This window comes from Dendropsophus ebraccatus, chromosome 6 (assembly GCF_027789765.1).
Source record: "Dendropsophus ebraccatus isolate aDenEbr1 chromosome 6, aDenEbr1.pat, whole genome shotgun sequence".
NCBI classification, from domain to species: domain Eukaryota; kingdom Metazoa; phylum Chordata; class Amphibia; order Anura; family Hylidae; genus Dendropsophus; species Dendropsophus ebraccatus.
In genome coordinates this window covers 107,699,315-107,722,820 of record NC_091459.1, presented here as the reverse complement: position 1 = coordinate 107,722,820, position 23,506 = coordinate 107,699,315, and the positions used below count along the sequence as shown (strand labels likewise).

The 23,506-nt window shown below is 42.2% G+C and overlaps 1 protein-coding gene across 1 annotated transcript in view; it reads left to right on the top strand.

Moving 5' to 3' along the window:
- Positions 1-4,056: 4,056 nt before the first annotated feature.
- RBP1 (retinol binding protein 1) overlaps positions 4,057-23,506 on the top strand; it is a 25,347-nt gene continuing 5,897 nt past the window's right edge. The window contains exons 1-2 of the mRNA XM_069975569.1: positions 4,057-4,230; positions 9,860-10,038. Coding sequence (XP_069831670.1) covers positions 4,158-4,230; positions 9,860-10,038 — 252 coding nt within the window. The 5' untranslated portion in view covers positions 4,057-4,157. The remainder of the gene's footprint in view (positions 4,231-9,859; positions 10,039-23,506) is intronic.

Sequence of the window (23,506 nt, the reverse complement as noted above, 5' to 3'; positions counted from 1 at the left end):
CTACAGCCCCCTGACTGGGCTGCCCCCTCTAATTTTTATCAATGGAGGGGGCCAGCCTGGGGACGAGCTGCCACTTGGAGTATTAAAGTATGATTGCAGGGCCTTCATCTCCTGGGACTGCTTGAGAACAGGGTTCCTGAAGGCCCTGCCAAAACAGAATAGCAGTCATGTGTGTGCACTCATCATCCATTTGTTGCTTATGGAACTGCTGAAGATAGATGAGCATTGTATGTAGTCTTCACCAGTCCCATAGACAATGAATGGAGTGGCAATGAATGCAGGGCTACACCTACAACAGGAGCTGCAGGTAGTGGCAGTCCACATAAAATTCTACCTAAGTCCATTAGTTCCAGCGAGGAGAAATCTTTAGCTCAGCAGTCAACACATTTTTGGACACTTTCACCTTTGGAAACAGTTTGGATTTGGCCCCTTTCTGTTCCACCATGACTACAGCCCAGTGCACAAAGCAAGGTCCATAAGGGCAAGAAAAGGGAGTCTGGTGTGTAAGAACTTGACTGACCGCACAGAGACCTAACCAAAACACCATCCAACCTAGAATGTAGATTGACCTAGAATGTAGATTGTGAGCCAGTTTCTCTCCTCCAACATTAATGTCTTAACTCACAAAGGTTCTTCCGAAAGAATAGGCAAAAATTCCCACAGACACCTTCAAAGTCTTGTAAAAAAGTCTTCAGAAATCATTATACCTGAAAATGGAGGACCAGCCACATATTAATGCCTATGAACTTAGAATGGGATGTCCTAACTCAGTAGATGGATTCAGCTGACTAGACCTCAAGACGATTGTTTATATGTGAGAACTGAAAGATTGCAGCTTAGGCTGGGTTCACACTATGTATATTTCAGTCAGTATTGTGGTCCTCATATTGCAACCTCAACCAGGAATGGATTGAAAACACAGAAAGGATCTGTTCACACAATGTTGAAATTGAGTGGATGGCCGCCATATAACAGTAAATAACTGCCATTATTTCAATATAACAGCCGTTGTTTTAAAATAACAGCAAATATTTGCCATTAAATGGCGGCCATCCACTCAATTTCAACATTGTGTGAACAGATCCTTTCTGTGTTTTTAATCCACTCCTGGTTTTGGTTGCAATATGAGGACCACAATACTGACTGAAATATACGTAGTGTGAACATAGCCCCCGGCTGCATACTGCAGAGCTTATTGGTCCTCTCTTCCTGACACAGGATTGCCTAAAAACCAGAGTTCCACTACTAAAGGCACCATAGACATATTCAGAAAACATTTGCTATCCTCCCTGCCCCTGAAAATCTCCCCTCTGGCCCCAGTGAGTGAATTACCGCACTACCTGGGTATCTCGTAGTGCCTCTCTACGGTTTGGACAGACTTCCACAATACTACATTGTAGGATTTATATAGGGTTGACCTGGGGGACATACAGTCTCTATTAGTTGTTGGTACACATAAACTTCTTAGAACTTCTGCATATAAGGCAGACAATGTGGAGATTCAAGTCGATAATCCCAGCTCTTTCTTTTCTGTCTTGGCTGGACAAAATACTAAGTATGCCTAAATTATCAGGAGGCTTAATCTCCGTTATCTATAAAAGTTTGTTATCCAATTCAGCCCCTAAAACCCCTACATATCTCCTAGCATGGGAAAGAGAGTTGAATGAACAATTCTCTCAACTTGATAAAAAGAGCATACTTGACAACTCACATGGCTTCACGAAGGGGGGGTCCAGGAGAACTCTTTCAAGCTCCTAACTAGGTGGTACCGCACACCTGATTGGTTGCATAAAATTATCTGCTGGATAATGATAAGTGTTGGTGGTGTGGTGTAAGTGGTGGGCACTCTCTCATATTTGGATGGTTTGCCCCTCCCTTAAAATATATTGGGATGCCATATTAGATACCATTAAGAAGGTTATGGGGAAATGTATCCCCTTCTCTAAATCACAGATTTTTTTATGGGCTCCTATTTCCACCTTCCGGCCTAGTAGATATGATCTGGCGACTTTTTTTTCTCACAACTGCAAAATTACGCTCCATTGGAGGTCAGCGGAACCATCTGAGTTTGCCACTTGGCTGCTCAAGGTAGACACATTGTGCAGGATGGAGGACCTAGTAAGCTGGGAGCAAGGTCACATGCACGCTTTGAAAAAAGCCGGTCCCCCTGGAAGAAGTTTAGAGAATCTTCAAACCCTGAAAGATAATTCTCAAAACCTTTGTCCCTTCCCCTGAACTCCTAAACTAACAAGTGAAAAGTGCCTTTCTACGTTATATGCTCTCTGCTTTGCACATGATCTTTTAATGGTTAAATTTGATATATTATAGGTCTTTTGTCTAAAAAAAAAAGTGTGAACATACCCTTAGACTGGCTTCACACTGGCATATTTCAGCCATATATATATGTCTGTACCTCACCTGCAGGTTCCAGCCTGACTGCGTTTCTGTAACCCGTGGTCAGATGGAGACTTAAATTCTTCTCTTCTATTATAAAAAAAAAAAAAAAAAACTCAAACCTTCATCTGCTCTAAATCCTGCAGGAAGTGGTGCATTCTTTCCATTCTATACATGTCTGTATAATTTTATATCAGTTTATCCAAAATATTTTTTTTTCTCTCCAGATTACCCCTAATAAGCATGTGTGTACCAAAATACACTTGTGTGACACTGGCTTTAGGCTGGGTTCACATAAAGCATTTTTTTTTTTTTTTTTTTTAAACCAAAACCAGGAGTGGAATTGCAGTAGATTATTGTAAGTTATCACTAGCACTAACCATGATACAGTTGCATTTTTGCATCTGTACTACCGCCACAAGTCCTGATTGGTCTGACAGGAGATCTAATGACCTAAACTGATGCTGCGTTTGCACAGAATGATTATTGTGCAAATTTGCACAATAACGATCAAATTCAAACGATAATCGTACGTGTAAATGCAGCAAACGATCGAACGACGAACGAGAAATCGTTAATTTTGATCTTTGAACATGTTCTTAAATCGTCGTTCACAAAAAATTCACAGATCGTTCCGTGTTAACAGTCGTTCACCGATTTTACCTATGTGCGAGATAGGCTTAAGTGATCGCAAAACGAATTTTCCGTATGATATATCGTTCCAGCTAAACGCTGATCGTTATAAAAAAAATCGCTTCTTCGAAATCGTTAATCGTATGAATTAGCATTCCGTGTAAACGCAGCATTACAGCATCATATTTTCTTGTCCGATCGGGTCTCTAGACCAGGACACCTGGCGGTAATATTGACACAAAACTGCAACCTGTGAATCCAGTCTAAGGCTGGGTTCACACTACGTATATTTCAGTCAGTATTGTGGTCCTCATATTGCAACCAAAACCAGGAGTGGATTGAAAACACAGAAAGGATCTGTTCACACAATGTTGAAATTGAGTGGATGGCCATCATTTAATGGCAAATATTTGCTGTTATTTTAAAACAACGACTGTTATATTGTAATAATGGCCGTTATTTACTGTTATATGGCGGCCATCCACTCAATTTCACTATTGTGTGAACAGATCCTTTCTGTGTTTATGCAATATGAGGACCACAATACTGACTGAAATATACGTAGTGTGAACCCAGCCTAAAGAGTGAACTAAAACACAAAAACATGACACAAAGGATCTATAGATAGATAGTAAGGGTACAAACACACACGGCATATACGCTGCATATTTACTGCTGCGATACGCAGCAGATTAGATCTAAATAACTGAACACAGTATCGTATCTGCTGCATACGCTGTGTGTGTTTGTACCCTAAATTATATATATATATATATATATATATATATATATATATATATATATTTATATATAAAACAAACACAAGTGGAGGTCTAGAATAAATCAGTCATCTCCCATACATCATATGTTCTTATGTCTCCTGGCATCAGGATAAGGAGTAGGCAAGCCCACCATGTAACAGGCTATTAGTGAGTGCATCAAGCTGTGCAGAGCCCAGGCATGTGTGCAGACTGTGAGATGTCCAGCGGGTGGGAGGTAACTTCTTGCATTGTGATAGAGTTAGGAGGGGCTCAGTTACCAGCAGGATTGGAGTAACCACAGCTTTCAGTGACTCCAGAGCCAGAACACACTACACCTCCGCAGCACGCATTCCACTATCCACAGCAATCATGCCAGTCGACTTCAATGGCTATTGGAAAATGCTAAGCAATGAGAATTTTGAGGACTACCTGAAGGCGCTGGGTGAGTCGAGGTTTGAGGTCAGGTGTCTTGTTTTTGCCAGAATTCTCTGATCTCTGCAGTCAGGAATGTGATGAGAGGTTTGTTTGACTTCTGATGGATCAATGTACAGTTCCGTTAACTAGTGAAAGGGAGAACTCCTTTGTCCATCTACATTTCCAAAGATTCATTATGGAGGCAGGAATGTTCTTCCTTAATCCTAAATTCTAACTTTTGGTTCCCCCCACACAGATCTCATATTACACCCCTGGGTTAAACATGCTGATATGCAATTTCCCTTTAGTCTCTATGGAAATCTTGATAGACTGTTGTATCATGGGTTTTATTCGCATTTTATGCTACTCATAGGCACATTTTAGGTAATCTGAGCTCTCTCCCTATCTCAGGCAGCTAGTGAGGTGAATTGGATGTTTGCCATGTGGGATTTTAAGGATATAGTAACAAAGAAGGCATGAAAGAGCCCGTAGAGTGCGTGTCTCCCCGAGAAGAGAAATGTTCATTTACCTCTATGATATGAGCAAGGCCTCATTCACACTTGTGGATCACACAATACTGATATGTAATACCGATACATAAAAAATCATTCCAATTTTTTGTTCTTTTTACTATACAAATTTTTAGTCTCTTTTACTTTTGCTAAAATATATAGATAGCAAAAATGAAAGAAATACATATGTAGACCATACAAAAATAAAGCAAACATTTTTTAAATGTAACCTATTGACTTCTATGGGACCATAAACTGTATCAATATGGATCTGTTGGAACGTATTAAAGAAAATGCCATGGGCATTAAAAAAAAAAAAGTAAAACAGTATAACAATGTGAATCTGCATATAACCATATGTTTTCTATGATGAAAGTGTTATATAGAAGTGTGAATAAGCGCCAAAGCGGGATTATCGTCAGCCTTTTGTATTAGTATTTATAAGCCAAAGCCAGCAGCGGGTCCAACACCTGAAAGAGGTGCAGATGTTCCCGTCATCTGGTTGGCCGATGTAAAAAAAGAAAAGCGGCCTTAGACAGAGTTCAGATGGCCATAACAATTCAACACTGATCTGTGACACTGCTGAGCACCGTATAGAGAAGCTGCACGTCCGCCTATCATAGTCATAATGCAGATGCTAAAACTCATCTGTGCTACAGCCGACTGGAACAGGATTTAAGATCATAAAGAAGGATTACGTGCAGTCCACTGTAACCTTAAAATAGGCCAAATGACAAACTCATCTTTACTGACCACTCAAAGTTTTTCAGTGATATACAGTTTATTGTACTTCACGTACAATGCACTGAAAACCCAAACTATGGCTTGTTACATTATAAATGATATACAGATTGTATCCTTTCTTTTCTGTTAACCTCTGTACTGCGTGTTAAACTACACTTACCTGATCAACGTTACCCCTTATATCAAAGGGACTGAGACAAAGGCACTTAGTGACGTCACTATCCAGCTCTGCAATGTATAGCACATTCTTCTGATGGCGGTGAATGTGGGTCAAAGTGATGACTGCTGGTCTACTAAATATTATGAAAAATATATCATGTGAACACTTTACTATGATCTATGGTGTTTATCCCATGGTCTTTGTTCACATGGGCGCAGTATCGGTCACACTGCCATGCACGTCCTGGCAACAATGCATGCTCACGTGTATACTTGGATTGCATAGTGTTGCAAAATACATGTCTCTTATGATGTATAAATTCTATATCTGGTATTATAACACTCATCATATAACACTCATCATATAACGTGAAGTCTTTCCGCTAGCGTTATTGAAGGGGGACAAAACAATGCTTTATTGCCTATATACAAAAATCCCACTGCATTGTATGGTCTGGGCATTAGACTCATGTCTGTCACATTATTAGAAGTCTATGTGAATCCACATTCTATAGAAGACCATACACTGACAATGGTTCAATTGGCCAGCGCCCATCTTACTCCATAAATAGACACCCTAGGATCAGCCGGCCGTGCACGTTCATTTCACTATAGAGAAGAAGATAATCTACTTACTAGAGGTAACAAAGGATCATGTATGTGTAAATCCAACATGTCTGACCCTGTTCTTACAGCTATAGCTATACAACAAAAAAAGTGAATAGGATTTTATAGAATCCCATTCACATGCTGCCTAGATCTCCTTAGATAGAGCTTAATCATTGTGTAATGGAAAACTACACTTTCTTTGGTTTAATATTGCTGCTCTAAAGTAAGTGGTGGCTATATCAGTCATTGCAACAAGCTGTAAAGGAACATCTCATGAGAAACAGCAATTGCAAATTTTTTTATTTTATTTTATGTTTCTATTTCCCCCTCCCCCCCCCCCCCCCCCCCCCCCCCCAGCTTACAACCCCCCATTTATCAGTGAATTCTGTTTAGTTAAACATGGTGGCAATGACAACTACACCTACTTCTGCAACATAGAAAAAGCAAACACCCTCGTACAGCTACATTGATGGAAACATAAAATAGAAAGGTTATAGCTCTTGGAATGTAGCACTAAAGTATCTGAAGACACAAATCAGGGCCTCCCTTAAAGGGGTTATCCAGCGCTTCAAAAACATTGCCACTTTCCTTCAGAGACAGCACCACTCTTGTCTCCAGTTTAGGTCTAGTTTTGCAATTCAGTTCCATTGAAGTGAATAGAGCTTGATTGCAAACCGCACCTGAACTGGGGACAAGGGGGGAGATTTATCAAACATTGTGTAAAGTGAAACTGGCTCAGTTGCCCCTAGCAACCAATCAGATTCCACTTTTCATTCCTTACAGACTCTTTGGGAAATGAAAGGTGGAATCTGATTGGTTGCTAGGGGCAACTGAGCCAGTATCACCTTACACCATTTTTGATAAATGTCCCCCAAGATTCATGTTGTCTCTGGAAAAAAGTGGCCATCTTTTTGTAGCGCTGGACAACCCCTTTAAGTGGTTCAACAGTGGCACAGTTCCTAGTTTTATATCACTGTATAGCTGGCCTAAAGGTGGCCATACACCATCAATGGCCAATAGTTTGGCTGGTGGCCATTTTTCCCTGCCTCCCTATATACATGAATGTTCAGTGCAATGAAGAAGGCAGGGTTAGCTGCTCTGTCACTATCTCTCCGAGAACAAAATGGTCAAGCAGTGGAAATCCCAACATGCCCAATTCTTCTCTGTTCACCCAATAGGGGGAGAGCTGGGAGACCCCATTACAGTTGTATGGTCCCACCATTGTTCAGATGACTTTGACTTAGGATGCGTTCACACGTTCTTAACCATAGCTGTCCACAGTTTTACTGACCCATTCATAGGTGAACAGTGCCCCGGCAAGTGGGCCTTGAGGACTGGAACTGAGAAGCACTGCTTTACAGAGACACAAGACAGCTCTGGGGCCTATTATATCTTGCTATTTTAGTGCAGATAATGAATGATGTTTTCTGCAGTAAAGAATTTTAGGGTCATGTGTATGTTGTAGAGGTGAAAGTCTCCAGTGTTGACAGTGCACAGCATACCCTTATCAGTCAGCTATTTCCTTCTGGTCATTTGGTTTATATTAACCCTTCAGCCATCATACATTAGGTTCTGTCTGGTATATGTGAGGGAAGAAGGACTAGCTAAGCGCCATAGATTTCCACATCACACAGGACTAAACAATTGACTGTACCTTGATACCGCAGTGTTTTATAACATTAGACGTGTATGGCAGTGCCCTTTCTGTGCACACTTTACCATGGCTTTATATTCATGGGTTAAATCCAGTGGGAAAATTTGGTTTTGTAATGCATTCTAGGGGATAAAGTGATCATCCTGGTAATACTGGGATTAATCGTATGTGCTTGGATAAGTAACAGAGACAGGACTAGATTAAGGGTATCTGGGATATGGAGCAGTGGAGCAGGTAATTTTATCGGACCTGCCAAATCACTTGGGTGTTATACCAATGAAAGATCATGGCATCATTCACACATCTGCAGCTACTGTACATGGCAGACAATATACAGCTTATAATGCATAGACAACTCTTATAACACACTGGGATTTTGCACTATAACAATACTACTAACTACCTGCCAGCTACAAGTTGCTGCTTCTCTCAGCACACCTCTCTTTTACTATATTTACTGTACCAAAAATATATTCATATAGTTAGAGGTACTCTGGAGATTTTTTTTTTTATTTTTTTTTAATTTTAATCAGGAAAGTTTATTACTTTTATTTAAAAATCTCAAGTCTTCCTACAGGAAGTTTTGTATTATTTCTAGTCTGACACAATGTTCTCTGCTGGGCAGTAGGCATAGTATTGGCGGCTGTGGCAAAAAGTATTAAAGGAGTTTAGGTTACTATGGGTTAGTAAAGAGGAGTTAGGGTAGGTTCACGCTGTGTTTTTGCAGTCTGTTAAACGGATCTGTTTTAAATAGTTACTTTTAACCTACACAATACTGTGGTCAACCATGTTTTGTGTATGCAGGACATACAGCAGCTCATAAGTACTGGAAGTGGTTTATTCTTTCTAGTCGGACATAATGCTCTTTGCTGCCACCAGCTGATTTGAAAACAATTGTTTTTTTTCTCTGGACTTCTCCTTTAATTGTCCCCCATAACTATGTTTGTTTTTGTATAGTATCAATAAAATTGCATGATTTATTTATTTTTAATTTTTCAAATTCCAGGGATCTTTTATATGAACTAGCGCCCCAAAATAAATTATTTCCACTCGCCTCTTAATATTAACATTGTCAATAGACTGCTCTATATTAAATGGCTTGGTGTAATCTGCAAATGTAAAAGTAATTCCATGAAAAAGAAAGAAAACCATGCTGGCTATCACTTCTATTCTGCCACATACTCCTGTATATACTCATTTAAGAGTCCCTCAAGCATGTTTCCACACTTTCCTAGGGAACATCCAGAGACCTTTTTTAACATAAACACCATATCTGCCAGTCTACTGGTGCTGTCCCAGAACCTTAATATGGAATAGAATTATAATACAGAGGGGGGGGGGTTATATTTAAATGGAACCTGTTACCCCAGGGTGCCCCGCATACATACTGGCTCTGGTGCCGGTCCTGCCACAGAGATCTTGCCGTCGGCCCATCTTGTGCACTCATGCAAATGAGCGGAGATGAGTCTGATGGCCATAGGAAATGACTGGAAATAGGAAATAAGCCAATGGTGAGGTCTCTGCGGCAGGGCCGGCATCAGGACGTGGAGGAGTCAGTATGTATGTGGGGCCTTGTCCAGGGATGGGGTGACAGGTTCCCTTTAAGGCCTAAGCCAAAAATTAAGCTAGGGCTAGGTTTTATCTTTTGAGAGACAAGGTAGTATATACATTCTACCTAGGAAACGGCCACTCATAGTTCAATTTAAAAAAAAAAGTTTTACATTGGCCAAGTCTTGGCGTAATACGTACAGGTTGGCTTTTGACATGGGTAGTGTGGGCTTGTGTAAATAAGGGACACTAAATATGGATGTTCTGTCCTTTCTTTATGTATAACCCTGTTAAGGCTGCAAAAGAATACAAAATAGGGCAAGGTTATTGGGTCTAAGTCTCTTTCTGTTAAAACTAAAGGGCAATAAGTTTGGGTCGAAGGGTCTCCCTTGAAGAACAATAAAGAAACTACTTTCTTCTTCTCTTTGCAGATGTCAATGTGGCCCTCAGGAAAATTGCCACTCTGCTGAAACCAGACAAAGATATTCACCAGAACGGTGAGCACATGGTCATTAAAACGCTGAGCACTTTTAGAAACTACATCATGGAGTTTGATGTGGGAAAGGAGTTTGAAGAGGATTTGTCTGGAGTAGATGATCGCAAATGCATGGTAAGAATTAAGGCCAGATTAGCCCATTTCTTTAACAATGGGGCCTTATTGAGAAGATTAGTTCAGTATTCCCTAACTATACTTGTGCCTACCACCTCTGCTGGAAGGCGATTTCATGAACTTTGCTCCTTAGCACAAGAGCTGTCCGTTCATACAGTATATCCTTCTATGTATGCGATCTTTCACTGTATAGGATTTGTCTGGAGTAGATGATCACATATGCATGGCAAGAATTAAGGCCAGATTAGCCCATTTCTTCCACAATGGCTGCCTTATTGTCTGAGAAGATTAGTCCTGTATTCCCTAAGTATAGTAGTCTTACCACCTCTGCTGGAAGGCGATTTCATGAACTTTGCTCCATAGCTCAGGAGCTGTCCATTCACATGTCCTTCTATGTATACAATCTGTCACTGTATGGTCTCCGCTGCTGGTGTAGTGGATAGTAGTCTGAATACAAATGTACATAGGACATGGTGGAATTAGTGCCGCCATATCCTTCCAAACCTTGGACCAGGGGGATGCCAAAGACACTCCTTAGTCTGCATATATAGAGGGGAATGAAAGCGACCATTGAGAAGAATGGAGAAATTTTATATACTATAGGCGGAAATGGACTGCGGAAGGGCCAAGGTAGGGATTTTACTTAAGATTTACATCTGGAAAAGCATATCAGCATACATACTATTTTGGGAAGCTGCCATCTTGCCTGATGTGTATGAAACAGCATTTAGTGACGTGCTTTATGGCAAACTTCATAGACGTAGACACAATGAACATCTCCAGACTCAGGACACATTTGTAAGTATGCTCTGTGACCTGTGCATACAGTAGGTCACCTCACAGGGCGGGGGAAGCAGAGTTGCTATCTACTGGTGTCACCTGTCACTGTAATTCTGTACAGATCACTTACCAGCTGCCCCCCCCCCCCCCCCCTATTTTATTATCACAGACAGAACAGGAAGTCCCAGTTTTAAGCCTATTGGTCAAATTAAAAACTTCAAGATTTCTGGACTATTTTATAATAAAGATATTAAAAAGGAAAATGAGAGCATCACCAACATTTACAAAAAAAAATATACATGCTTAACATAAAACTTGATTAGATTGATAGGCCTCTAGTGTATACGCTATATACTCGTAAAGAGGGTAAAATGTATACATTAGGAATAATAAAAATGGATACTGTTGTATGGCAGAATACATTTTTCATTGACTTGCATAGTTTAAAAAATGCATTGTAAATGTTTTTTTTTTTTTTTTTTTTTGCTGTATAGAATAGTATAGTCTGCAGCAAAAATAATGCATTACAATGGAAGAACAAAACACAGTGTGAACACAGCCTAGTAGTGGCATGAAAGGGATTTTGGTTCGTTTGCTAGCATAGAAGAAACTGAGAAAGGAACTGCCGTAAGAGAACTTTATGTACTGTAGTTAACGGGGTACTGCAGAGAAAAAAAAAAAGTTTTCAGATCAATTGGTGTCAGAAAGTTTTGTAAATTACCTCTAGTTAAAAATCTCAAGTCTTCCAGTACTGATCAGCTGCTGTATGTCCTGCGGGGAAGTGATGAATTCTTTTCAGTCTGACACAGCGCTCTCTGCTACCACCTCTGTCCATGACAGGAACTGTCCACAGCAGGAGAGGCTTTCAAAGGGGATTTGCTACTGCTGTGGACATGGACAGAGGTGGCAGCAGAGAGCACTTTAAAGATGAATCTAACCTGTTGATATCTCCCTATTGCGCATGGGATGCTGAGGATGAAGGTATGTCTCCGATTTGCCCCCGGCTGAGGGTGGACTGGATCTACACTTATTGGACAGAGCACTACATTTAAACTGCACAGGAACAGCGCCAAGGATGAAGTTAAGCGATATACCTTTCATCCTCATCGCCCAATACGCAATAGGGAGTTATCAGCAGGTTCGTCTAACCTGCTGATAATTCCCCTTTAAGATTTAATATATAAAAAACTTGTTTGATCATTGACTCCATGGCCATTGGAAATAACAGAAGCCTTGGCTTCTCTCCATCAGTAAAAATAATTTGAGCAATAACGAGAGAATTTTTTATTTTTTCTTGATAGCAGTAGCTGTTCTGTAAACTCCGGGGCTGTAATGGGAGGTCATTACGGAATTATAATAATTATCTACTATAGTAAGGGAATGCTGCAGATAAATGGCAGCGGGTCTTTATCTGTCCTTTCTGTAATTGCTGTGAGCTCCACAGTCATTGTATACAAAGCAGGACATTACTGAGGGATGTGCTCACAACATCTGCATGTCTTCTGCAGAGAGGACAGGGGTCTGCCTCCCACTTCACTATATAAATACCCTTTTCCTTTTCAGTTTGTTCACCTCAGGTCAAGTTATCTGTCCTTGTGAAGGTCATGCTGAGTATTTCTCTTTTGCCAGATGTATATCAGTGCTATTCTTTTACAACCTCGAAAAAAAAATCTTGCACAGATTCTGGTTGAGATCAAAACCAGGAATGTACAACAGAATCTTTTACTTGTGATTGTCCTTAAAGGGAAACTAACAGCAGCAGAATATTTTAGTTAGTTTGGTGCAGAATATTTTAGTTAGTTTGGTGCACAAGGGGCCTTCCCCGGCCCTGCTACTTATTAGTTTATGTGTGTAAAATTCTATAGCATCCCCTTTCCCAACCAACCAATTTTTCTGACATATCTCTCTGACATATGTCAGCAGCACTCCAATGCCTCTGTTCACACTGTAGGTTGCACGCCGCATGTAGCTAAAGTACAGGCAAAAAAAAAGTGCAACAGCAACCTACAAGTGCTTACTGTACATACTCCCCCGAGCTTACACACACTAAAAACCTGCTCTGTAAATCTTAGCAAACCATTTGATCAAACAGATGATCCCAGGAGAGGCCATCGCCAGGGCTGTATTAACAGCTGCAGCTGCCCTAGGCACTAAACCTAAAGACGCCACATCTTCACGCACCTATTGGCGATACCAGACCTGACCAATACCACCATACCCCCCACCCCCCTGGAAAAGACACCAGATTTACTGGCAAGTCTAAACGGGGGGAGGGAAACTAGAAAAATAAAAACAAAAAAAGATGCTGCCCTAGGCACCGGACTACGGGTGCCTAGTGGTAAATACGGCCCTGGCCATCGCTAGTGTGAGAATGCTAGTGTGAGTAGGACCATGTCTCTGAGGACACCTTAACCTGGCGACATGGTACACTCTATTTGATCAAATAGTTTGCTGAGATCCTCATTTTTTTAATATCTCTAGAGCAGGTTTTTATCGTGTGTATTCCAGGGGAGTATATACGGTAAGCACTTGCACCTGTAGGTTGCTGTTGTACTTTTTTTTTTTTTTTTTTATCCCTCTCTGACATGTCAAAAGGTTTTTTTTTTTCATGACAGGTACACATAAAAAATATATGTGGATTTATATTTTGACAATTCAGTCAATAGTCAGATGGGCGTGAATTGGGGATGGCATGCTTGCATCTCTATATCCATGGAGATACAGTCAGGGTGTGTGTATTGGGCATACACACCCCTCAATATAAACCACACCCCTGACTGTATAATCCTCTCCATCACCTGATATTCACTCCCATTATTAAAATAAAGTTCACACCCATCTGACCATTCCCTGAATTATATTTATAAAAAAAAAACTATAAACCCACATATCTCAGAAATGTGGAGGCGTATAAAAATAAATTGTTAAAGGTCTGTGACCAAGGCAACCTAAACTACTTACTGGTAGCAACATTTTTTTTTTTTGGGGGGGGGGGGCTACAGGTCCTATTTAACTAAATCTCATTCACAGGTTATTGCAATTAAAAATGTTGCCTAGTCTTATGTTTAAAAAAAAAAATAAAAAATTGGGCACTGTATGGTATTCAGTGATGTACATCAGGACTTTATATTTGTCACATACGCTGGTAGATTTCCTCATAATATTACTAATAAAATGTTCTCTCCCCCTTGTACATTTATTCAGAGCAGCAATGTGAAAATTCACACATCACTAGTGATCTCCTATTTTAGTGCTCACTCTCATGCTCCAAAGGTCACTCCACGTATATCAGAGGAAAGGACAAAGTTAACCACAAGGCCGAGATAATTCTTAATCAACTCGTATAAGGTCTGAATAGATCTATCCAGGAACTGCACTAATATCCTGCTTACATATGAAGAAGAATGTTGTATAAGGCCAGGAATTATAACAAATGGTATCCGTAAAAAAAAAAATCTGAAATCTAAAAAAAAAAATGAATGGGGTAAAAATGGATGACATTAAAAATACAGAATTCTCAACTTTCCTAGGTAGCCTGACTTACAGTCCAGTCCCCGGCTGCTGGTCTTGTGGGTTGCAGCTGTGAAGAAGTAGTGGAAGCTGCGCTGGTTGGCATGCATCCATGTCTGTGGATGGGATGTATGTGTTGGATATGGAGCTGTAGGGAACAATAAATCTAGTAATATACTGTATACTACCTTCTGCCAGCAGTAGATGCTATTTTCATTGAATAGATGTTGTCATTGTCTTGTAGAATAAATATATAAGCAGCAATGTTCGTGTGCCTGTGGTCAGGGGCAATTTGTCTTTCTTAATAGCTAGGTTAGACAATTTACAGAAAGGCCGGATGTACCAAGTGTAGAAGAGGGAAAGAGAGTCCATAGTAGCCTGGGCTGTATACCTGCTATCTGTGAGCCTGGCTCTCTGGTGGACATGATCTGCACTGTTCCTTTAAGGGAAACTCTTCCACCCATAAAAACACACATGAATGTACCCTTAAAGGGGTATTCCAACATGTAAAAACTGCTTACAGTTTCTGCTGTGGTATCTCACCACAGGTGTTTTTCCTCTTCTTTGCACCTGTCAAAAAGCCTTTTCTCTCAGGTTAAAGTGGTGATGAGTTATTCTAAAGTTTCCCCACTAGGTGTCAGTGTTTTCTATGTCCTTATTTATATGCACAGCTAAAGGTAGTCATGGGTTAATGTTTTATGTGTACCATGTGTTTACTATTGACCAATGGGAGGTGCTCTTTTCTTCTAGCCTATCTCTTTTCTCCTTTCTCCTGCACACGCTCACCCTTACCACTCACAGAGAGGCATACAGAGGCCCCTGTAGGAGGAATTTCACTGGTGGAGGAAGTGCAGGTTAGTCTTATCTAGATTCTCAGAGAGGGAAGACACAAAAACCACTATTCCTGCTGTAGTTAAGCCAGGGCCTGGCTGATGCCAGGACCTCTGTCAGGGACAACGAAGGCAGTCTAGTCTAGACACAGGAGTGTATAGATGCAGCAAGACATAACCAGTTCTTTCACAACTACTACTATATCTACTATGCAGCGCTAAGCACTTTAAAGGGAGAGCTCACTACAGGAACACGCTGACCCACGCGGAGAACACGTCTACACAGAGCAGGGCTGTATCCTGAAACAAGAGGAACTAGCCTCAAAAGGACAAAGCAGCCAGTACTGGAGGTCTACATATCCTATCGCACAGTGTAGGTAACTGAGACATCCCAGACACTTAGCTACACCCAGATAACCACAGCTGGGGCTTGTATTACCCTACTGGGACGGGTTTGACAATTCCAGGGTTCAGAAGGTGGTCAGACCAAAGTCTATACACAAATACAAGTAGACTTTCGGAGTACATTGCTACATTGGGTTGGGGCTCCTCTGGCCAACTCCTCTGCTCTGCTGTACTCTACTCTACCTTACAAGCACCGCTACAACTACCTCTCTTAATTCTTCTCAAGCACTTCCTCAAGCACAAAAAAGCTAGGCACTAAAGTCTGGGCACCGCAGCTGCTGCCACTTCTGTAAATAAACTCCTCTTGGGAGTGACTGTCCGCTCTGCCAATTACTGGTTGCGGAGCTGTCCTGTCTTAGTCTATGATTAGCTGAGTGGACTGCCGCAGACACTCATTTTGGCAGTGGTTGTGATCAGTAGGGGACCCAGAGACACCGCAGGAGGACATAGGGGGAGCATGGAGACAGAAGGATAAGATGGATGTTGTATATTTTATTTAAGGGTACTTGTAGAGCCTCCGTAGGGACCTGACTTAAAGGGGTTTACTACAGCGCTGATAAAAAAAACAATCAATCAATCAAACAAACATAGTTTTTACATTTACCATCCCTACTGAGTCTGTCTCCATTTGAATTTCCTACTGTTTGCAGGTCCCTGAAGCTCCAGTTTGTGTCTTCATTTTTTCTTTACTTCCTAGTTTGGGCTTTCCCATGATGCACTTTGTCTCCAGTAATGTCTGACTGACTCTGTAAAACTGTTAGCTTACAGCTTGTTCAGCCAATCAGAGCTGAGCAACCTGTGTTATCTGACAAAGGGAGGCTGGCTTAACAGGGCTTAGACCCGCCTCCCTCTTGATGATGTCATTGTCAAAAAATGGCTGCCACAGAGCAGCCTGGGGTCAACAGTCATTAGGTAAGAATGAGCAGGGCCGCATCTGCCATGAGGCGAAGTGAAGTCTTCGCCTCAGGCGGCAGCTCATGGGACCTTGCAGGGGGCGGCACTGGCCGCCCCTGCACAGTGAGCGTTCATGCATATATTATATGCCTGACCTCTCACTGACTACAGGAGCAGAGATATCAGCCACATATGTCTCTGCTTCTGTATGCCTATTCCGGGGCGTGCTACGCTAATAGCGTACCGCCCACGGAGTATACGTGCAGAAGCAGGGACTCCAGTGTGATGCCGGACTCCCTGCTTCTGCACTATAGGAGCGCCCCCTGCTGTCAGCTGTGTCTGTGTCCTCATTAGGAGGCACACACAGCTGACAGGAGGCTCAGAGCAGGGAACTATCAGTTCTCTGCTCTGTGCCATTCACTTCTAGATCGCAGGCTGTGTTAGTGCTGCGATCTAGAAGTGATCTGGAGCAGCCAGTGATGTCTTCCTGGTCAGGCTGCTCTATGAGATCTGTGATCAGCCTGAGCAGGAAGCATCCAGGAGGACACAGCAGCAGCGTGGGTTGTGACTATCAGCGTGGGAACGATTGGTGAGGTGAGTAGCTGGCCTTTTTGTTTGTTTTTTTACTTTGCTGAAGATGGGGGGACACAGGGGGGATTATATGGAAATGGGGGGACACAGGGGGGATTATATGGAGATGGGGGACACACGGGGGAGGATTATATGGAGATGGGGGGATTATATGGAGATGGGGAGACACAGGGGGGATTATATGGAGATGGGGGAACACGGGGGATTATAAGGAGATGGGGGGACACAGGGGAGATTATATGGAGATGGGGGGATTATATGGAGATGGGGGGAATTATATGGAGATGGGGGGACACAGGGGGGATTATATGGAGATGGAGGGACACAGGGGGGATTATATGGAGATGGGGGACACAGGGGGGATTATATGGAGATGGGGGGATTATATGGAGATGGGGGGACACAGGGGGGATTATATGGAGATGGGGGGATTATATGGAGATGGGGGGACACAGGGGGGATTATATGGAGATGGGAGGACACAGGGGGGATTATATGGAGATGGGGGGGATTATATGGAGATGGGGGGACACAGGGGGGATTATATGGAGATGGGGGGATTCAGGGGGGATTATATGGAGATGGGAGGACACAGGGGGGATTATATGGAGATGGGGGGACACAGGGGGGATTATATGGAGATGGGGGGACACAGGGGGGATTATATGGAGATGGGGGGATTATATGGAGATGGGGGGACACAGGGGGGATTATATGGAGATGGGGGGAATTATATGGAGATGGGGGGACACAGGGGGGATTATATGGAGATGGGGGGAATTATATGGAGATGGGGGGGACACGGGGGATTATACGGAGATGGGGGGACACGGGGGATTATATGAAGATGGGGGGATTATATGGAGATGGGGGACACAGGGGGGATTATATGGAGATGGGGGGAATTATATGGAGATGGGGGGGACACGGGGGATTATACGGAGATGGGGGGACACGGGGGATTATATGAAGATGGGGGGATTATATGGAGATGGGGGACACAGGGGGGATTATATGGAGATGGGGGACACAGGGGGGATTATATGGAGATGGGGGGACACGGGGGGATTATATGGAGATGGGGGGACACGGGGGATTATACAGAGATGGGGAGACATGGGGGGATTATAAGGAGATGGGGGATATGAGGTGATTATAAGGAGATGGAGAGACACGGGGGATTATAAGGAGATGGGGAGACACAGGAGGGAATATGAGAAGATGAGGAGACAGGTGGAATTATAAGGAGATGGGGAGACAGGAGGGAATATGAGGAGATGGGGGACACGGGGGGCTTATGAGGAGATGGGGGACAAAGGGAGGAATATGAGGAGATGGGGGACACGAGGGACTAAGGAGATGGGGGATTATGAGGAGATTGGGGGATACGGGGGGATTATGACTACATGAGGAGACTGGGATTTTAACTACATGGCATGGGAGGAGGATTAAAGGGAACCAATCACACACAAATTGGCCATAAAGATAAGGAAACGTGCTGGTACATCAGCCAGCACGCTTACTAACCATCCCCCTGTCCCCTCTGTCCCATGAACATTCAGCCCGCAAAGTTAGTTTAATAGTGTCCCGCGCTGTATGCAAATTACCATGTAAGTAGTCAAGGTGGGCGGGCGGCTGGTCAAGTAGTCCCGGTGGGCGGGGGCTTCGTCATGTAGTCACAGGCTCCTGGGCCGCCTCCGGTGCTGTAATCACGCCCCTCCGGGCGTGTTGTAAAGCGGCTCCTGGTGACGTCACTCGGGGGGGCCGGCATTGCACGTCGGCCACGCCGATGTCTTTACTAAGCTGCGCGTGCGCAGTGCAGCCTGAGAAGACGCTGCTGTACTGCGCTTGCGCGGCGTAGTACAGCAGCGGCTTCACCCACTGTACTGCGCACGCGCAGCTTAGTAAAGACGTCGGCGCGGCCGACGTGCAATGCCGGCCCCCCCGAGTGACGTCACCAGGAGCCGCTTTACAACACGCCCGGAGGGGCGTGATTACAGCATCGGAGGCGGCCCAGGAGCCTGTGACTACATGACGAAGCCCCCGCCCACCGGGACTACTTGACCAGCCGCCCGCCCACCTTGACTACTTACATGGTAATTTGCATACAGCGCGGGACACTATTAAACTAACTTTGCGGGCTGAATGTTCATGGGACAGAGGGGACAGGGGGATGGTTAGGAAGCATGCTGGCTGATGTACCAGCACGTTTCCTTATCTTTATGGCCAATTTGTGTGTGATTGGTTCCCTTTAAAGCTACATGGGGACATGGGAGGAAGATTATGACACTATGCGGAGATGGAGGGGATTATAATAGGGGGAATTATTCATATCTGGGCACTATGGATAGGGTATTGTATAAGGGTGAAGAGAGTGTTGGTAAATTGTGGAGCCTAAAATGTCTGTCCGATAGATGCTGCGGGGACAAGTCATGGTTTACAGAAGTCTTCACGATTGAGCCGGATTCAAATGGAGAAGAAGCGAGAAATTGAACGACTCTGATGAGAGAAGACGTCACTGGATGTAACTGCACCCTGATCAATGTACTATCACTATGTGGGGGTAATGCTGGACTCTATACGGTAATTTTTTTTCAGTAGCAGTACTGGTGGTATTGATCAGTCATTAAGATGGGGTAGTGTGTGGTGGTATTTTTCCCTTGTGTGGTGATAATATTGGCGATAATATTTTGTCACTACGGGGTGGTGATATGGAGTCATTATGTAGTGGTATTAGGTTTTTATATGTTGTTGATCTCAGTTTAGTGTGTGTGTGGGGGGGGGGAGGGGCACTATTTCAGTTCTCGCCTCAGGCAGCAGAAAAGCTAGAATCGGCCCTGAGAATGAGTATACTTTTGGGGGGATTGAGAGGGGGGAAAGATAGGGAAGGGGGGCAGATATATGTTTGAAGCATATTACAAAGTTATATAACTTTGTAATGTGTTTCAATTACTGGGGAAAAGCTCTTCACCGGAGTACCTCTTTAAAACTTCACTTTTTTCAGTATTTAAAATCATGTGGTAAGTATAACAAAAAAAATTAAAAGCACATACACCTGTATACTTACGGTCATGCAAATTGCATATAATTCTTGTAGCCCTACAGTTAATGTCACTGCTGGTTATGATAGGGTGTCAGCAAGGAGTTCTCCTATTAAGTGTATACTTCCCATTCTGCAACCCCTATATTCATCATACTTGGAGGACAGTGACCCATTTATTTTTTTTTAACATAAAAACAAATAGACAAATTCCAGATATGATACACAACAATTTGTGTTTAATAACTGAACATTCTGAAAAATAACTCAAACTAAAGAAAGTACTGTATATTGCTGTGATAAGTGACAGATATTTTTTCCAGGTCAAGTAGATCATCCACAATAAGTTCCCAATTAGTCTAAAATCTCCTCCTCCGGCTCTTATGATGGCCTGCATCTCACTAGTAATATAAAATGTTCTACAGCAAATTGGTTCCAGCGATGATAGATCAGCTTTACAGGGAGGAGCCTGACATGTATCCTGTTACCATAAATCAGAGCAGAAATATGGGATCATTTTCTTCAGGCTTCCTTTTTATATGGTTTATCTTGTGTTCCTGTGTTTGTGTTAGTATTTGTTTTTTGGTTTTACTTGCCATTTCATGCTGCCGATTTGTTTATTTACATGCATTGACTCCAGTTTCCACCTGTTTGTTTGGTCTTTGTTTTTGGTAAAGTGTTACTGTCGTTTACATTTTTTTTTGCAGAAATCAATAGTACAGGCGATTTTAAGAAACTTTGTAATGGGTTTATTCGCCGAAAAATGCAATTTTATTTTTGTGGTTCTCTTATGGAGATGAGGCACCAAAACAGGACAACAAAGAGTTAATTTACAGCTACATCACCGGGTTATCTCCTCTAAAGTCAGCACTGACCTCTCTGACCCCCTGAATACTGGCTGTCACACAGCTCCCACTGTGTAATCCTTTGTTCTCTGCTCTCTGCTGCCAACTAATCTCCCGCCTTCCTCCTCCCCCCTCCCCTCTCCATAGAACAGACAGGATTTGACTGATTTCCTGATAATGAGCAGTGAGTGAGAGGTGTGTGTGTGTGTGGGGGGGGGGAGTCTTTTTGAATGCAGATAATGGCATATAATGGCAAAGTTTCCTAAAATTGCCTCTACTAATGATTTCTGCAAAAAAAAAAAAAAAAACAACCACTGTGACACTTGTGAATTTTTTATACTCAGGGCATATTGCTTAGAGTTTTCTATCCTGACCCTTTGATGTTTCTCCAATTTTATTCCTACATGAAATTTTACTAAAATTCTATCTTGAAGGAATAAAAATTGCACTGAAATCTATGGACAAGGGCCGGAAATAATTGACATGATCATTATTTTAACAGCTGTAGTAAACAAGGGCCGTTGTTCAATACATTGTGTGAAACAACAACCGTTGTTTGCATTGACTTTAATGCAAATCCTTTCAGTATAATATGTCGTTCTTTTCAAAAATAGTACGTTGTGTGAACACAGCCTAATGCAACACTTTTGTTAGGGCCATGTGCCTATAACACTGGTATACATCAATTTTGCTGACTACAAGATTACATGTGATCTTTATGTATTTTGGGGTGCTGAATCCAAAAATAACATCCGTTTCCTCCAGTCACGTCCAGTTTTTGCGCAAAACGCTGTTTACTAGAAAACTTTTGAAGTTTTAACGTAACATTATATATAATTATTTGGAAATGCTGAGTGTGAAAAAATATGAAAGATATGCAGTAGGTATAACTAAATGGGAGAATACTGAATAAGTAGTTTAAAACTGCTGATGTCGGCATTTTGTGGCTATATATATTTATGGAACATAGATATCAGGGCAGATGGAACACAAACATGACGGCAGACTACTGCTGGTGTTTACCCTGATCATAACTATTCCAGGGCATCCAGAAAAAGAATTGCGGAGGGGAGATCCCCTCATCTCAACAGGCCAGGCCTCAGAGTCGCACTGACACTGATCCCGGCTCGTCAATCTGCTGCAGCCCAGAGTAATACAGCACTGATCTAATCAATCAGTGCTGTATTATGTATACTGCACTGATCTCTATGAGAGATCAGCGCAGTTTTATTAGAAGTCTCCCAGGAGGAATTTAAATTAATGTATGTAAAAAAGTTTAAATCACCCCCCTTTTCCCATTTTACAAAAATAAATAAACAAACATATTTGGTATCGCCGCATGCGTAATCACCTGAACGATAAAATTAGCACATTCCTAATCTTGCATAGTAAATGGTGTAAGCGCAAAAACCCGCCAAAACCTGCAAAATTTTGGTCACATCAAATGCAGAAAAATGGTAATAAAAGCGATCAAAAAGTGGCATATATGTGAACAAAGTACTGATAGAAAAAAACAGATCATGGCGAAAAAATTTACACCTCACACAGCCCCATACACCAAAAAATAAAAGCATTATATGGATGGTAATAGGGCAATTTGAAGAACTTTTTAGTTTTTTAGTTTTTTTTTTAAAGTTTTTTTTTATTTTTAAAAGCCATCCAATAAAATAAACGTTATATAAGTTACATATTGCTGTAATCATACCAACTTGAGTAACAGAAATAACATGTCAGTTATACCATAGGGCAAATGGTGTAAACATAAAACCCCTCAAAATAAAAAGAATTGCACTTTTTTTCAATTTCACAAATGCACAAATAATTTTTTTCTGGTTTCACAGTATATTTTATAGAAAAATTAAGTCTGTCATTGCAAAGTATAATTGGTGTCGCTAAAGGTAAGGGCTCATGTGGGTCTGCAGGTAAAAAAATGCAAGCGCTATGGCCTTTTAAACACAGAGGACAAAATGAAAGAACAAAAATGAAAACTGGCTTAATTAATTAAAGCGACTCTGTACCCACAATCTGACCCCCCCCAAACCACTTGTACCTTCGGATAGCTGCCTTTAATCCAAGATCCGTCCTGGGGTCCGTTCGGCAGGGGATGCAGTTATTGTCCTAAAAAATACTTTTAATCTTGAACCTCTCTGTCCCTCCTCCCCGCCCTCCTCATCATTAGGAATGCTCCAGGCAGATTGTCTCCTATTCTCCACCTGTGGCAGCCCGGCAAATGGGCTGGATCATTAAGGAGTGGACCTGTGCAATATTCAGCATGGAGAAAATGTTTCAGTGACATTCCTAATGATGAAGAGGGTGGGGAGGAGGGACGGAGGGGTGGTGCAAAATTAGTGCACAGATACTCCCGTTTGGCACGGGCTTCAAGTTTAAAAGTATTTTTTTAGGACAATAACTACATCACCTGCCAAATGGACCACAGGACAGATCTTGGATTAAAAGCAGCTATCCGAAGGTACAAGTGGTTTGGGGGGGTCAGATTGTGGGTACAGAGTCGCTTAAAACATTTCTCATTTGTGAAAAAAATGTACGTATTGCATATTTTTTGCCTTCAAATA